Here is an 18,948-nt window from a genome sequence, read left to right as displayed (position 1 = left end):
TTCTGAACGGATTTTTATTCGGTTTTTACGATTAGATATTGAAATTCTTTTGGAAGATTTAGGTTGATAGTACACTACGGTTTTATGTAAATTGACTGGAATATAACGATTACTATAGAAGTCGCGCGGTTGTAAAAAATCTCGTGATTTCCACGCGGACGATGATGGCACAGCTAGTTATAAATACGAAAGACTGAAAATGTTTGAACGTTTGGATATTTGTTAAAAGTAAACCTAAAAACAGGTAAACGGGTTGGAACGTTTGGCAAATGGATGGACAAATGTCCTAGATTAACACATAGTCTACTTTTTATCGCGGTGACATGAGAAATAATAATTACTCTAGTTTTTTTTTTAAATGGCGCCGGTGTCGTACATGTTGTGTCATAAATCGCTGTGTTTTAGGTACTTTTGTAGAGGAAAAGGCTTTTCAGGTGGGTTAAGCCGCAAGCAACACCTAGCGTAGCATAAATACCTACTAGGTTTCTTGCGAGATTTCGTCTGGGTAGCCTCCATTCTCTATATATGCTATTGTCCCTCTCTAATCGGTCCCTTAATATTGTAGATCGTAACTCTCAATTATCTTCATAGTTATATCTCTCCATCAGCTTCGGTCTTCTGCCTCATGAAGTGCTGCATTAACGGGGACATTCAACACATTGGATATTTGGTCTATCCATCTTTTGTGGGTTGGTTCTTGAGGTCTCTCCCCTTCCAACTCTCAAACCATGAGCACATTTCCCGGTTATCATTTATGCCTTAAACAGTAGAATTCACTCTTGTTTTCTGATTTTAAATTATCATCAGCATACTTCAGCCATTAAATGTAGCTGTCCATAGTGTCTCTGGTAACCTAAATCAAATTGTTATAAGTTATTCGGCTTCCTGTGATCTATATCAATGTCATTAATGTGTAGTGGGCATTTTGGGACTTTAACTCATGGCAAGGGAAAATGATCTCTCGTCAGCCGACATTCTATCTCAACCCTACTCCACTTTCCATCAGGTGCGGAAGGATCATTTTACCGTGCACAAATAAAAAAATAACTCATAATGACAAGCCTACTTCACTTAATTGATTTGTAATTCTATGTGAATACTGTTGAATATCTATTCATTTTAAATTAAAAATATCTTGAAATAGATAATTCTAACTCGACTTTAATTCAAGGTTATTTAAGTTTACTTTGATGTTAAGTGAACCACTCACTGTTTTATTATACACAGACAGCCATTATACGTAGCCAGTTTAAGGCTGCGAAGACAGCAGGTGAGAACAATAACATGATGTTACAACACTAAACGACAAAGAATTTAATGATGAAATCGCTAATGCAGCCATTGTTTATGCAAGATTGTTTGATATACCCGCTTGTGGGGCCAAACTTACATTAATTAAGCAGAAAAGTCTGTCTGATTTGAATTATTATTTATGTCGAAATATTTTTTTTTCGGATTTTATCTCGGTTTTTTATATTATTATTTTCTTCCAACTTTTTGACGACTGCGGCTTTCGTGGTCACGGGGTGCACTGAAGAGTCGTCCGAAAAGTCAGTTGCAATATCTATCAACATTATTACATGGCAGTTTATTTTATGTGCCAACTGCAAATATTGTATGCTTCATCAGCTTCAGCCGTCGGATCTCAACTGCTGAACATGGGCCTGCCCCTAAGATTTCCTAATCGACCTTTTAGAAGCATTACGTATTCAGCGCCTTTAATTAGGTCATTTTCACTTCGTGGGTGGACGTCCGACGTATTGTAAGCTTATTAGTTTATATTTGAAATAAATAAATTCGAAATAACAAATTCACCAAAAAATGTCTATCTGTATGTTATCGATTTTCTTAAAATCTACTGAACGGATTTTTATGAAATCTGGTATGGAAATAATTTAAGACCCTGGGAAGGTTATATGCTATTTATATCCCGGGCAAATAAATTGAGAGACTTTTATCCTGGAAAACTCCTTCACGCAAAGCGGCGAGCAAAACCTAGTTTGAAAATAAATAAAACATTAAACATAACCCAGATGCTTGATCTAAAAATTCTAGTAAGTCTTTCAAATCACTCAGGTGTCTAAATCGCGGCATTCACACCCAATAAGGTGGTAAACCAATGGGCCAGCGTAAAAACGCTAGAGCCGGCCTTTTACCTGCCAATCTTGGCGCACGGAAAAGGCAATATAGGGACGCGGCTTTAGATTGATCTTGCGACGTAGCTCTTGGATACGCTAGATATGGTGGTGAAGCGTAGTCTTAGGCGTACATACAATAATAAACACATAACGCCTTAATCTTCAAAGGGGTAGGTAGAGGTAGGGGTGCAACCAGAACTTTCACCTCGTTCCGTCCCGTGGTATGATAAGGGGAGCCTATCGTCATATCGGGGACTAATTTCAAATTCCGTACGAAGAACCTAAGATCACTTTACCCGACCTGAGATTCAATGGTGTTTCTATTTTGTCTTACTGTGACTGCTGGATTTTAATTTAAGTATATTAAAGCAGGCTAATACAGACCAAACATCAAGGGAACGTATTTCCAAGGGCGAAAAATCAGTATGCATCATCGAGTTGTCAACGAGCCACTGTGGTGGGCATTTAACATTTGCAATCCAAATTATTTTTAAAGCCCAATACAAACAGTTATTAATGCAATTATTGACGATTTACATTCCTAATCGCGTTAGATTTCTAGTCTAGCAACAATAAGCTCTCATTCCTCGTAATTAGTGTCCATAATAGCTATAATAAAACCTCTAGTGTCACATCCAGGGCCTATAAATCGCGAGTTTCCATTGAAATGTCGTTTGTTTCCGTCGCTTTGACTCGTGGCTGAAGCAAATTACCAGGCGGGCCGGAAAAACGTCTTACTTCTACTTCTACTTGCCACCTTCGAGTGACATTCTCTGGTAATAGCAGATAGGTAGGTAATGATATTTTATGGAAATAAATGAGTTCGTGTTGGTGGAAAAGTCATATACAGTAGTTCCTCTTAGCCCTCTTAGAATTGAGCATAAATCCTCTCACTCAGGGTGACGTGCAATATACTAGCTTCAAAATAAAAATCTGCCTCTGTAAAATGTGGCGAAAAACATGACATATATATTCCTGTCGTTTAATTCTATCGAAATGCTCTCTGGTTCTGGTTCCTACCAATTTTATGACGTCATATTGACAAACCTGCGGTGGCATTCTTCTGCTTACGTGAAACGGTTCCGGGGGGTCGAGAAAGGTTCTAAATTTTGCGGAGCATGTACTTCAAACCATGCACAATAATGTTTCCAAGATATTTGGCGCTGATACTCATGGTCTCACGCATGAGAAACTTATCTATCAAGTGTTTCTCCATAATATTCTAGTCCTGATCGTAGCAATTACTGCCATAACAAACCTTTAACAATGCGATCGTAAAGCACACACAATTAGAACCCAGAGTTACGATGACGATTTACAGCTGTTTTCATTCATCGGTGATTTACGCGTCGCGCTGTGGTATGCAGTCTAGTTTTTTGTGTTGGGCTAAAGCTTATGGGAACTGGTCTGTCAGACTACACTTTATTGTTTAAGGGATTATTAACATAAACGCATCACGCTGTAACTCCGAAGATGTAGGCAGAAGTGCACACAAGAAACCCACTACGCTGTGTATTTCGCCACATATGATACGGGTCGAGCGTGTTGCAATATTACACAGATTCCAGGCTCCAGGCTGATACTGAGCAGAAAAATTTTATATCACTTTGCTTAACCCGGGATTCGAACCCGGTATCTCAGAACCAAGGCAGGGATGAAATAGTATCTGATATTTAGCAATCAGTACTTTAGGAAGAGTGTGGGACACACCTCAGGTCGGTCTTGTGCTGGGCTCTAGGCGGGACACCAAAGACCTTAGATAGGTGCCCATGTTCGATCTTGGTTGGATTTGTTTTGACATTTTGATCCCATTATCGGTCTCGTGGAGTACTCTAGCTACAAACCTAAAGGTTCTAGATGCGATTCTCAGTTCAAGCAATATAAATGTGTAAGGTTTTCAATTCCAAAAAAGGCAATAATATCTTGCTTAAGATTTTAATTTGATTTTGTGAGATTATATACGATTAATAAATACGTCTTATGAGAACAAAATATTATGACCCATATTAAATATAGACTATATTGAATAAGGGTCCAGGATTCCTTAAAGACGTTAATAAACCCCTGTTCTATAACCTCGTGGAATCCACGCAGGAATGGCATCGTGTTAATGTAAGCTTATAAATAAATGCTAATTAAAGTTGCAAAAATACTTGTTCGTTGCTAATTTTATTAGAATTACCAAGTGCGTTGCCATCTGACATTTTACTGGGCGACATTTCTGAATGCATGCGTACGTAAAATATGTATGTATTTATAGTTGCCTTATTGGAGGGGTATATAAGCTGCTATGCATGAGTCTTTCGCAAGATAGCCTTCTACAATCGTTAATATTAGGAATGACATTATTGCTGGTGGGATATGTTTTATATCCGCCCGGATAGCGACCACCGTACACAAGGTGTTAAAAGCAGCCATAGTTGCTCACGTAAGACTGTCGTGTTCAGGGATCAGTGTGTGTATATCTGGTTTAGGCTGGATTGTGTCGACTGCCGTGGGGGTCATCTCTAGTCAGTCGATACTTTACTGGACCTAACTCCAATTACCATCAGGTGTAGTTGGGTCACTTTGTCGTATAAAAAACAACGTCTTAGCTGAATACTAGTTTTATTTCAATAAGCAATAAGTCTCGTGGTCCATAAACGATATGAAAAAATTGTAGCAAGAGGATAGAATAGAAACGTTTGCAACTTGACAAGGGATTTCTTCTACCCATAAACATAATCAAGACAGTTGTAACCTTAAAAGAAAGAAATAGGGTTTAATATCTTATAATACTAAGTTCACGCCTGCTTCATTTATCCAGAACGATTTTCCAAAATCATTTGTGTCTGGTAATTTTTCAATTGAAAAAAAAAATACTGGGAGTCGAATCTTCAAACTCACTGGTTTACAACATAATGACGTTGCCACTAGACTAGTGAGGCGACGGAGGTAACCGGTTGTTTTTTTCACTAAAGTTACAAAGGCAAAACAGTAATACAGCCTTTAGTCGGTGCCAAGTCCGTGGAAGCCAGTAATTTTACCGGGACCTATCCTGGGGCTCTCGTTTTCATTACATTTACTGGCAATCCGTATCAAACTTTTTCACTTGGATGTAGAGTTCGGAATCGTTTGTCGTGTGTTTAAATTTGAGTTTTATGTCATATCATTAAAATTAGACCCTATTTTAAACGAGTAAGGTAGGAATTCGGTTGAAGGCATGCATGAATGGTCGGTTGGCAGGTTAGTATTTCGTTCCCGTCGTCGCCCGAGGCCACCTAGCGACTACTGATTATTATGGTGTCGTTTTTTTCTTATAATTAATATTTAATGGCATTTTTCAGTATTTGGCTTTGTAACTTCTTGGAGTTGATTCCTTAAACGTGTTATTTTTAAGATTAGGTCTGTTGGAGGTCTCAATTGCCCCTAGGGTCTAATTTACAACTTTAGTTCTAAACATTATAAACCGTAAACGAAGGAAATGAGTAACGCTATAACAACGCTGACATTAAAAAACGACGTTCTTGGCGCAGAAATGAAAATGTTGTATATTTTTGGCCCTAAAATATAATTAAAAAATATATATATATTTTCGATCATACATTAACGATCCGAACTCATATCTTCTTGTTTTGAACTTTCAATGTAAGTTTCGTTCGCATAAAAACTGTATTTTCCCTCACATATTATTATAATATTGTATAATAAATGTATATTTATTAACATAATAATAAATCAAACAAAAACTAACATAAATTCAGGATCGTAACCCGTACATAAACCTGTTCCAACATTTTTATAATTAATGTAAAATGACACAATATTTTGCACAATCTATTCAGAGAAAATTCCGGCCAGTAGCCATCTCGTTCGGAAATCTTGCATTAACATAACAGCGGTGTATACCTGTCCCATTCACTTTCACTGCGTCGGGCGGCGTGCGAGTGAGACAGCACTATCATCCTCATTTACATGCACGCGTTGTGCGTAAGCGCAGCTCTTCGTGCCGGGGTTAATAAGGCGATTTATAAATCCGATAACGGTGTAACAACAAGCCGGATTACTTACATATGTTGAACTAATCACCCATTCAAATTGGCGTAGTATTACGTTTCTTTAAGTTTGTGATTAATGAATATATTATGGATTTTTCTGGATGATTTGGATGTTAATTGTTATGAACTACCGCAACGGGGGCTTGACGTCAGGGGTCGCGGGTTCGATGAATTTGTTAAGGATTGATGTCTTTATTGTTTGGAGTTGTTGGACTATAAAGGTTGTTATTTTAGGGTTTATTTAGAACGACTCTGAAAAATGTTTTACTAATAGTAGGAACATTATTCCTGAGTATCATAAGGTAGGGTTTTTCACTATATATCTGACATTGCCATGGTTTTACTCATGGACAGAGCTATAAGCAAAACTAATAGCAAAAAACCGCCATTTTTTCAAATTCTAAGAAATCATATCATTCATTTTTACAATCCAAATTTCAAGTCCAATATTTATATAGTTTGGCAGTCACGATTTTATCAAGTAATAAAATATAATAAAATTTTATGGATACCGTGTTGTGCAAATGTTTTATTTTTATTATAAACCGTTATAACCAGTACAACATCCTTGTGGGACCGGAATGAATGAATGATGAATGAGACCAAAATTGGAGAGGTATTTTACAATTGAATGACAAGAAAAGCAGGTTACCCAATGGTAAACGCCATGTCCATAATACCCGCATAGGGTATGGCAGAATTCTCATATCTTCAAAATTCTTGAACAACTGTCAAATATTTTGACGTTAACTAACGCTTTCCTTTGCCTTCAAAGCAAGCCATGATTAACCATGATTAACATAAAAGTCTAAAATTATTTTAATCTAAAACTTCACCTCAAGAGCCCATACCACTATCACTGCTTTAGATTTATAAATAAGAAGCCTCACCAGCCCCATATATACACCATACACAAGGTGTTAAAACCCGCCATAGTTGCCCACGTAAGTTCCGGGATCAGCCTGTGTATGTCCGGTTCAACAGGCCAGCATAATTGTGTCGACTGTCGAGGTAATCATCTCTCGTCAGTCGACTTACTATTGGACCCCACTCCACTTACCATCAGGTGCAGTGGGGTCACATGCCCGCATAAATAAAAAAAGAAAAATTTTAATGTTGGGTTCAACAGGATCTTCCTCTGACCCGAAACAATTTACCAATCACAAAGTATCTCTCGGGGGTCAGACTCACGCTGCAAAGGCGGATTGCGCATTCAAAAAACAAGTAGTCGACCCCAGCGCCACCAAACAGGTCCAATCAAACACCAGCTGTTCATTCCGTTACTCAATAATTAAGTATTTTATGTTGTCGCCGCGGTAGAAGAATAATAATTAACATTTTTTATAAATAGTTTTGATTCTTGTCGGTAGTTCGATACTGTCAAGCATGCTGGTAGTGGTAATGTAATAGTGGGGTGCAAATACTATAAAAGCGAAGCAGCCCGCTATAGGGAGTTAGTCTTCGATAAATCAAGTGTCGAGCATATTGTTACCTGTGTACTGTGATTAAATATAACTTTCAGACCAGGAACGAGTGTGATTATTCAGTATAACTGTGTAATAAGTTAACATCAGAAGTGGGATCTAACCACATCAATGCCGCGAAGTCGTAAAAGAACACGAGGAAGAAGATTTAGCCGTAGGGATTCATCTTTGGAATCCTCGTCAAGTTCAAGTACATCATCAAGTAATAGCAGCTCTTGGGAGCGCAGGAGAAAGAAGTCGAGACGCACAAGGGCTGCGTCTCCCACAGTAAGCCAAAATGTTATTTTAGCGTCAGTGATACCTGAGTTTGACCCTTTAGTGGACGATATTGAAATGTGGATAAATGTCGTAGAAGCGAATGCCCGTGCCTTTGGTTGGTCTGATCGAGTTTTACAATACCAAGCATTGCAAAAATTACGTAATACTGCAAAAACATGGTATGACTCGCTTCAAAAAAATAAAACTGGATGGACTACTTGGAAATGGAAGGACTGGCGAAATACTCTTGTAGATACCTTTCAAATTAAGCGCAACATGTATAGTTTATTAAAAGATTTGGTGCAGACTAAACCCTCTGATGGCCAATCACTATATGAATTTTACTTCCAACAAAGAGGGAAAATTGATAGGATAAGGTTAACATTTTCGGAACAAGATATTATTTCAATAATTGTAGGATCTATTGGTGATAAAAATATAAGTACAGCGGCTGAAGCTGGTAATTTCCGATATAGTGACGATCTTGCTTCCTTTTTGCACGGGAAAAATTATAGTGAACCTGAACAAAAACCCACACATAAACAGAATAACTATCAAAATAAATATATACCTCGTACTTACAATAATATAGACAAGAAATTTGAAAATTCATCAAATTTAAGCACGGTAAATAATAGTTCAGTAATTACATGTTTTCGTTGTGGTGAAGTTGGTCATAAAAAGACTAACTGTAATCATAAAGATAACGTAAAGTGCAATTTCTGTACAAGATTAGGTCATTTAGAACTTGCATGTAGGCTAAAACCAAAAACAAAAATAGAAAAAGACAACGACGTAAAATTAATTATTGAACCTAACCCTAAAGATAAATTTTGTAAAGAAGTTGAATTGAATGGTTATAAACAGCAAGCCTTTATTGACATGGGTAGTAGTTGTTCATTGATAACGAGTTCTTTAGCATGTGAACTTAATTTGGCATCATTTAAATTAGATCCACCAGTTTTGCTAACTGGTTTCAAAGTCAATTCTTGTTCTCGTGTTACTCAAGCCGTCAATGTTAATCTTAAAGTTGATAACACAAATCTCAATATTACACTATATATTTTCGATGAATTGTCTGGAAGTCCTATTTTGATAGGAAGGAATTTCACTGAAGATAAAAGAATAATGTATTCACGCATAGGGAATAACCTAACTTTTAGCACAATAAATAATGAACATACACATTTAATAGAACTAACTACGGTAAACACAGATTCCGTTCGTAATAAATCTATCTTAGATAAAATATTAGCTAAGTACCCTCATGTTGTGTCGGATAATTTACAAACTTTAGGACAAACTTCTTGTGTGGAATTAGAGATTGAATTAACGTCTAGCAAACCTGTATGTTACCAACCTTATCGAATGTCTGAATCTGAAAAGCTTGTTATTCGTAAGATTATTGACGACCTGTTAAAAAATGGCATTATACAAGAAAGTAATTCTCCTTACGCAAGTCCAGTCTTACTAGTCGATAAATCGTCCGGAGAAAAGCGCATGTGTATTGATTATAGATCTCTTAATAAAATAACTGTAAAAGAAAAATATCCAATGCCTATTGTAGAAGACCTTTTGGATAAACTAAGAGGCTGTAAATATTATACGTCACTCGATTTAAAAAGCGGCTATTATCAGATTAAAGTAAAAGAAAATTCTATTGCTAAAACCGCATTTATTACCCCAGACGGCCACTATGAATTTAAAAGAATGCCATTTGGACTATGTAACGGGCCATCAGTGTTTCAAAGACTCATGAACACAGTATTAGGGAAGTTACGATTTGATAGAGTAATTTGTTACATGGATGACTTATTGATCGCCACGGATTCTATAAATGAAAATATCATAAGATTAGAGGAAGTGTTGAAAGTTTTACAGGATAATGGACTTACGATAAATTTAACTAAATGCCATTTTTTTCAAAAGAACATAAACTTTCTAGGATACGAAGTTTCCGAGGACGGCATTCGTCCAGGTAAAAAGAAACTCAAGGCCGTAGAGGAATACCCTGAACCTAAAAATGTTCATCAAGTACGTCAATTTTTGGGTCTCATGAACTACTTTCGTAAATTCATAATGAACTGTGCTGTTATATCGAAACCATTAGTAAGACTCTTGAAAAAGGGTGCTCAATGGGAATGGGGCGTAGAACAAGTTCAATCGTTTAATAAGCTAAAATACGAATTATTACATAACGCGGTATTAACAATTTTTGATTCTAAACTTTCCACAATATTATATACGGACGCCAGTCGCGATGGTGTAGGTTGCATATTAACGCAAGTCACTGATAAAGGGGAACGGCCGATTCATTTTTACAGTAGACAGACTACAAATGAGGAGAAAAAGTATCATTCATTTGAGCTAGAGTTCTTGGCTATTGTGGTTGGCTTACAAAAATTCCGGCACTATTTGTTAGGTTCAAATTTTACAATCTATACAGATTGTAACGCTGTTAAATACACAATAAATAAGCAAGAAATTAACTCTAGAATAGGTAGATGGGTGTTATTGACACAGGAGTTTACTTTTGAAATAGCTCACAAACCAGGGACGCAAATGCAACATGTGGATGCATTAAGTAGGAATCCAATTGGTAGTACTGATCCATTTTCTTCCCTATGTAATAAAGAAAATGTCTTGGCTATAACTGATGGTGACTGGCTGCGGTCTGTACAGTTGCAAGATCCTAATATCTGTACAATTAGAAAAATATTAGAGTCAGGAGAAGCCGAGCTTAACAAAAAGATATTTAATGAATATGAATTACTTGGCAATAAAGTATATCGAAGAACGGAGTATGGCAGGCGCTGGGTAGTTCCAAAGAAGTGCATTTGGCAAGTTATTAGGTCCAATCATGATGAAATAGGGCACTTTGCCATCGACAAGTCTATCGAAAGAATAAAATCTCATTACTGGTTTCCTAAAATGAAGAAAATTGTATCAAAATACATAAAAAACTGTCTTAATTGTATTTATTCCAAATGTGTTCATGGCAAAAAGGAAGGCAAATTGTTCTCCATACCTAAGTATGCCCGACCTTTTCATACGTTACACATTGATCATTTGGGTCCTTTTGTCAAAACCACGCGTAAAAATACTTATCTATTAGTATCAGTTGATGCTTTTACAAAATTTGTGTTTATTTCGCCTGTCCGAAATACTAAAGCCAAAGTTGTAACTAATGAATTAGATAAAATATTTAATGTTTTTGGAAATCCTAAACGACTAATTTGCGATGCAGGCAGTGCATTCACATCTAAGTTATTTGAAAACTATTGTAACGACAAAAATATACATCGACATATCATTGCAACCGCTGTGCCTCGTTCTAACGGACAAGTCGAACGTTTTAATCGCACTATTCTCGATGCTCTACGAGCTATGGGTGCTGACACTGAAAATAACAAATGGGATATACACATTCCCAGTATTCAACAAGGAATTAATAGTTCTGTAAATAAAACAACGTCAGCAATTCCAAGCGAGGTATTTTTCGGCTATCGACTCCAAATGGATGCAGACAAGTTAATTCATGGAGAAGAACAATTACCAATTGATGTCACTTCGTTAAGAGAAGGTGTAAATAATCGGATTCAGAGTAATGCAGACAAACAAGCACACATATTCAATGCTAAGAGAAAACCGGCACGAGCATACAACATAGATGATTTGGTTGTGATAAGAATACCCAGTCAACCAAACGACGGACAAAGCTCAAAATTGTTGCCATTATTTAAGGGGCCCTTTCAAGTAATTAAGATCCTAGGTAATGATCGATACAAGGTAAAAGATATGAGAGGCGCAGAAAGGACCAGTAAAATATATGAAGGGACGACATGTGCAGAAAACATGAAACCTTGGATTCGATTAGATGAATTAGATGATGAAGGCCTAGAAAAGCCTGCGGATGTTGTCAGGTATTTATTGCATAATATTATATAAGAATGCAACTTTAAGCACTTATTACTTTCTTGTCTGATGCTTTTGCTTCGAACCTGAATATAATGTTGGTACCTAGATTATAATATTTTGCAGCAGTATTCATTCGTGTAAAATGAATCTGTTAATATATAGTTAAATGAAACTAGGGTTGGCCAGAGGCATCGCCTAGTAAAAACTATAAAACTTATGAACTGACCGATGATGGAACAGTTACCAAGATTTTTCTAGGTACCAATAACAAATACTAAATCTTTGGTGGAGTAGTCTTCTGTGTGCTGACCGTTGATGGAACAGCATAGTGGAGGGCACTCTATGTATTTGATATATATTTTCTATCTGAATCAATGTTTATAATAAGTATTAAATAAGAAACATTTTTGGTCCTCAGCAAGCGCACCAGACTTGAACGCTATCCAGGGACGGATGCGTGCGCAGGACGGCCGGATGTTGTCGCCGCGGTAGAAGAATAATAATTAACATTTTTTATAAATAGTTTTGATTCTTGTCGGTAGTTCGATACTGTCAAGCATGCTGGTAGTGGTAATGTAATAGTGGGGTGCAAATACTATAAAAGCGAAGCAGCCCGCTATAGGGAGTTAGTCTTCGATAAATCAAGTGTCGAGCATATTGTTACCTGTGTACTGTGATTAAATATAACTTTCAGACCAGGAACGAGTGTGATTATTCAGTATAACTGTGTAATAAGTTAACATTTATAACCAAATTAAGTTTTTTCGTACTTTATATCTTAATCTAAGAAATTCATTGATTGGTGTTTTTTACGTTTTTCAAATGTCGGTTTCTAATTATATCATGTTTTTGTGGTGATAAAAACTTGTGATTTGTTTAATAATGTTATTTTATATTATGTGCTGCAGTGTTCATTGTGATGAATAGACCTTCTTAATCAGGGTATACCTAGCAGTAAATAAAGCTATACTGTTGCGTTACGTGGGTAAACTTTAATTGCTGCCGATTTATTTAAACTCTCCTCGTTCCTGGTTCGAAAACCTCTGCCTAAAACGTTTGCAAGTTTTTACTGGTGGTAGGTCTCTCATATGTGTGTTCACCTGGGTAGGTACCTCCGCAATGTCTTTTACTGCCTCCAAATAGCAGTGTGTAGACACTGTTGTGTTCCGGTTTGAAGGACATTGTAGCCAGTGTAACTAATGGACATAATAAGACTTAATGTCTGATGTCTCAGAATGGCGAGTGCAGTGGAATACTAAACAATACTTTGTAATTCAAGGTGTTGAATAGTGTTTCTACTGTTTATGGGCGGTCGTATCGCTTGCTTACTAACAGGCGTACGGTAAGCTCATCTTGTCATTCAAAACAATAAAAACCGGCAATGTATCCACTATGTGGCTATTGACATTTACGTCTTTTTTTGTCAAGGTTAATGGACCCCACTACGTTTGGCGAGAGTTGATTATTCTTCACCAGTCGACACAATTGTGCCGGCCTATTTAAATCTGCTAGTTTGCCTACTAGAAACGGTAGTCAGATATACAAAATTAATTTAACAACTACCCACGATTTCTTAAATGTCCGTTATGGTTGATTTTTTTTAATAGTTCACAAAATCGATGTTTCATATCTAAAACATCCGATAGAGGTTGGCATGACTAATCGAGTTAACTGAATGAACTCCGATTCTGCGAATGTTCCGCATCGAACCGTTTGAAACTATTTTATAGCAAATAAGTGACTTCAGACTACGTGATGTACCAGTATAGATTTAAGGCGTACGATGACTAACTAAATTATAGTAGCTTTGTCGCTCTTTTCGTGGACTATTTTATAATATACGAGCTGGGAGGCAACTTGAAGTATTGCATCGTGGTCGTGGACTTTTTTGGTCGTAAATATAGCGATCAGTGGCGAAGGCGTTATAAATAAATAAATCGATTCCTGCCGACTTCCCTTTCGTAATTTACGTAAAATATAATTACCATTAGAACGATTTGCACACCGTATTTATGCATATTATTAGTACTTATATGTCGGGTTTCTTTTCGGATTTCACCTTCGCCACTGATAGCAATATTTAATTACGAAATAGATCTACTATCACGCAGTAGTGGTTTAAACTGTTTGCTAGGTGTTATATTAGCTTTTGCTTTTGAGTTTGGCAGCTTCAAGTTCTGCCCAAGAATAAATAGACTATATAAATCAGGGGTTGTAGTCAAAACCTCTTTCTACAAAACACTTATGTATGAGAATGTCATGTCATGATTTATTGATAGTGTGTATTGTTCCTATACTTTTTTGTTCTAGCGTTTAGGATTGTAAAAAAGCATCTTGGTATCAGTCCCAGAGATTTAGATACTTATAAGTAAAAAAAATAAAATGGAGCTAATATTTAGAGACTTTTGCGTTCAAAAGAGCATCAAACAATGCATCGAAATTCAAGCCATTTTAGCATCACGCACGAGAAAAATAACCTGCACTATCGTTTCATTACAAACAGGACTAAAGCTAAGAGAGATTATGTGCTATTTATAATGGTAAACATCGAAATATAACACATTAGAATGACTAAAATTTTGTATTGTTAGTCATCATTTGCCTTTGAACACTTATGCGATCATAAATTGGTCCCTCAATTATCTCATATTTATAAATAACTTTCGCTATGCTTTAGCTAACAAAAGCGTCCCTTTGTGTCTCATGAATTAAGTTTTCCTTTATGAAGAAGCATTTAGCATCGACTCATTTCATAGCTTACCTCCTACAAACTCCAAAACTAATATGATATTGGTGTAAATTAACAGCCTGTGTAAATACGGTTTCAATAAGACCGATAATTGTGTCGATTGGCAACGGATAATCATCTCTCGTGAGTCAAAACACTATCTCTACCCATCACGATTACTGGTGAGATAGTAGCACTATACCATGACCCTATTAAAAAGATATGACTATAATAAGTATCCAAATCTCGTGTGCTGAAATTACAAAACCAATTTCGCAAACCACGTTCCGAATAAGGTACGGGAATGAATAAAACGTAATAACACGCGACCGCAAACGCGAGATGAAGTGATGCGAAATCGGTGGGTAGTGGGAGGGGATATAATGGTGCGCGTGCGCAGCTCCCTGGCAACCGTTATGATCGATAGAGATTATAGTGCGCGTAGTGTTCCGATGTGAAATGTAACGAATATCGGGTAGTTACGAGATTATTCGTAAATGCCATTTAGGAATTATAATGTAGAATGTGTTACAATAGCTGTGTTCGAGGATTTTCGGCCTTAGCAATAACCTTAATTATCAGAGTTTTAAAAATAATGGCTTATCAATTGACTTCATGTTATCATACTATGGACCACATACAAAGAGACAAAATTATTCCTACGATAATGCAGGATCACTTTGTCACTTTTAACCCTTTTTTATTCAATAAAGAACTATAATGAAGGTTTTAATCAAGTATTAAATTCATTTAATTATTTGCCCAAAGCTACATAATATTATGGCAATAGTAAAATACTTAGGGTCAACAGCTTGTGACATGCTGATGAAAATTATATAATGTGAACTCTTCATTAATTTGATCCTTTTTTTCTACCAAACAACTTTTGTCCCTTAAATAAAACTTAAAATATAAAGCAATGTATTTTTTGTTTATATATTTTATCATTCAGACACATTGCAATGGAAGAGGTCTTAAATAAAAAATTATAGCCCATAAATAAAGTCATGCATCGTCCGCTGGCGCCACCGTTTTTTTTGTAACATAAATATAATAACGGTAATAAATCCTTCGAAATCAATAAACACTGTTATAAATTCCTAATAAACATGTCACTCGTTTATTGTGGCCGATGATAATATACCATAACCGGTTATTTTATTGCCAAACTCATTTGGAAGTTTATTATACAAATTTCAACATTTTTCTACAAAACTTACGAAATTTATTCAATTAACTTCGTCATATCCGAGATCAAAGATTGGTTGAGTTACCAATGATGGACATAAATTTGTAAATATTTGCATACGAATCTACTGCGGATTGTGTATCTATCTACCCGTAATTGGACACATCTGTTCCTAATTTACCTGTGGAGGCTTATCGCCATTATCTTGTCGCATACATTCAATTAAAACTTAACGCGTTTAACTATAATACCTGATGTTTATTCAGCGAAATAATAGTCATCACTTGCTCTATAAATATTTAGCAAATCCGTAATTTCCTTCCAAATGCAACGATAAAATTCTCAGAACAAGCAAAATGTCGGCCACCGCGACAAGACATGTCAAATCATCAAACTCTGCGAACATATTGATGTGCAAACAATGGTGGAAGGTCTGTTGGATGTACGGCGACCAGGAGAAATACTACAGACAACTATATGGCAAGAGAAAAGCGAACAACACAACCTTCTTCAACTTCCATGCAGACGACACCAAAAGACCGGGCGCGCAAATCACAGAACTAACCGATGATTTCTTCGAAGACACACATATAGAACCAGCTCCTGATGAAACACCAGAAAGAGTGACATTCGGTGTAGAAACAGAACCTATATATGGCTTCGAATACCAAACATGGCAAAAGGACCAAAGAAGGCAACCAATAGTTCAGAATTACGAGTATATGAACACAACAGAGTTAGATAGGATATGCATAAGCGCTGACAGCATTAAGACAATGCTGCAGAACGGTCTTCCGCAGACAGAACTGATAGATTCTAAAGAAGAAGTAGTAAAAAATGGTGATATGATTGGCAAAAATGTTAGGACTATGAGTAAAACTAGGAAAGGTGCAGTGGTTACGGAGGAAACGGAGGTTGTTACTGATGGGAGGTCAGCGGCAAGCCTTAAGTTCCAAAGGTCTTCGGTTAAGACTGGACCAAATAAGGGGAAAGAGGTTCTACAGCCACTGAAAGAGGACAGAGTGCTGGACGAGTGTTCTCGAAGGAGGTGTATTGGTGATGTAGTCACGACTACTACCACTACCTTAGTGACGGTGTCACAAACTGCTGTAACTTCGTGTAATGAGTGAGTATTAGTAATAGTTTGCAAAATTATGTATATTAAGAGATAGGTACGCGACTAAATCGTTTCATGGTAATGGAACACCTTCTATAATAAACTATAAGGACGTTATTCGTGATGCCACATAATAATTTTGGTAGTAGACTGAGTCTGCACGATGCCTTAAGCCTCTATGTCACTTTTGTACTGCAAGACTTTTAGTAGTGGCCAATTTAGTCAATAGATGCCTAGACTGCTATATAACTCTACAAATTAATGTAAATTATGTATACTAAGCATGTTTACACACACACATTCACATCATTTATCCCCTTTTCGCCGTGTGAATTCCGTCTCATGATATGATAGAGTGCGAGCCTGTCGCTATATCGGGATCAAATTCCAGACTCCGCTTTGCCCGACCTGGGATCGAACCCGAGACCTAAGCACCGCAGTCGTGCCGTAGTGCCGTCCTACGCCACATAGGCGGTCACAATTCTTATATTATTATTTATTATGGTTTATAGATAAATACGTCAATCACTTCTAATAACTCTATTGTTATATCTATTGTATTATTGATGATTTCTTCAAGATAATGAACGTAATCTTTCTCGTAATAACAATATAATAAATTATAATCAAATACCGCGGTAGGTGTTCTTCGCTGCTTCTTTTTTAACCTTTACATTTGGGTCCCAAATAGGTAGTAGTAGTATTAATATATTATAATATTCGCATTATGTTACCATAGTTAGTAATAAAACTATAGAGTGTCATTTTTCCTATCCATGATCTACTGACCATGCCCACATTTATTTATCGAACAAATAACACAAATTAATCAATCTCTAAGTTTTTTTTTTTATATATATATAACAGGGGGCACAGGAACATACGGTTCGCGTGATAGTAAGTGACCAGCTCCGCCCATGAATATCTGCAATACGAGGAGGCATACGGATGCGGCGCAATTTTTTTGAAGGTCGCCAGCTCGTATCTGTCGCGATATGCTGCTGGCGGCTATTGGTTCTGTACTTTTGTTGTAGTATGTAGTAGTAAAAGTGTATTAGATTGCCAGTACATTTGCAAGGATATCTTATAATTTAAATGATCTTATAAAAATTTTAAACTTATAAAACATTTCCACTTTCCCCCACTTTCCATTTCACGTCCATTTTGTGACAAAACATTTAAACTCTTTTGTTCTAAACCACAAACACATTCGAATTTCACGGAAGACCACAATGGCTGTAAACCGTATGGAAAGTGCCCGACGCGCATTGTTCTGTGCGCACGGGCAGTGTTCCAGCAATAATGAAGTTACACGGAATGCATCAATGGCTGCGGTCGGGAACTGCCGTGGGAGTGGGACTGGCGGATTTAACTGTCTTATTGATGTTTACGTGATGGTTATTTGCAAACTGTATAGAAATTGACTTGTAAGTTTTACAGCGACTAGCGTGAATATATCTGTTGAGGGGGTAGGCAGAAGCTAAAAACGAGACGCTACCCGCCTCTGCCTGCCTTTAAAATTGTTTAAAAATAAGAACTCCTTGCTGGAAATTTTGTGTCGTCGGGTTCAAAAATGCCGTCTGCGCAATACCTAAAACTTTACTGTCATATTTAACATACTGTAAAGTAATATATCTATATGAGTTTTCACGAGATAATAAAATCTGTCGGTAATACGATACTTGTCCAAAGAACGTTCTTTTATGTATTTTATGATGCTTCTGTTTGTGAAGCGGTTTTATTTTTCTATTCATTCTTATTTAATTACGTATCTTGTATGGTTTTCTTTCTATGATATAGTGAAAGGGAAAGTTATGGTGTCGTTAGGTTTCTTTTGTACGAATGAGAGAGACGACAAATACGACGCTTGCCTGATAGTCTTGCCACTAAAGACAGTAATTTAATCAAGGCTTTTAAATTTAAAAATACTGCAAATTGTTACACTAAGTTTGTATTCTTAATGGAGTTGATAGTATGTTTCAAGAGAAGCGATAGCCTAGTTGGGAGTGGAACGGACTGCCGAAACGAATGTTCGCAGGTTCAAATCCCAAGGGCACGCATTTATGACTTTTGTAAATT

The 18,948-nt window shown here is 36.6% G+C and overlaps 1 protein-coding gene across 4 annotated transcripts in view; it reads left to right on the top strand.

Annotated features, from left to right (window-relative positions):
* The window catches only part of LOC115444103 (protein prickle), a 423,151-nt gene that overhangs the window by 248,445 nt on the left and 155,758 nt on the right, over positions 1 to 18,948 (top strand). The window contains exon 2 of one of the 4 annotated variants that reach the window (XM_037439361.1): positions 16,099 to 16,878. The exons of the other annotated variants lie outside the window; for them this stretch is intronic. Within the exon in view, the coding sequence (XP_037295258.1) occupies positions 16,109 to 16,878 (770 nt within the window). The 5' untranslated portion in view covers positions 16,099 to 16,108. The remainder of the gene's footprint in view (positions 1 to 16,098; positions 16,879 to 18,948) is intronic. 4 annotated transcript variants of the gene reach the window in all.

The sequence above is a fragment of the Manduca sexta genome, chromosome 16 (genome assembly GCF_014839805.1).
Source record: "Manduca sexta isolate Smith_Timp_Sample1 chromosome 16, JHU_Msex_v1.0, whole genome shotgun sequence".
In the NCBI taxonomy this organism is placed as follows: domain Eukaryota; kingdom Metazoa; phylum Arthropoda; class Insecta; order Lepidoptera; family Sphingidae; genus Manduca; species Manduca sexta.
Note: the sequence above shows the minus strand (reverse complement) of the source record. Positions and strands in the feature narration are given on the sequence as shown.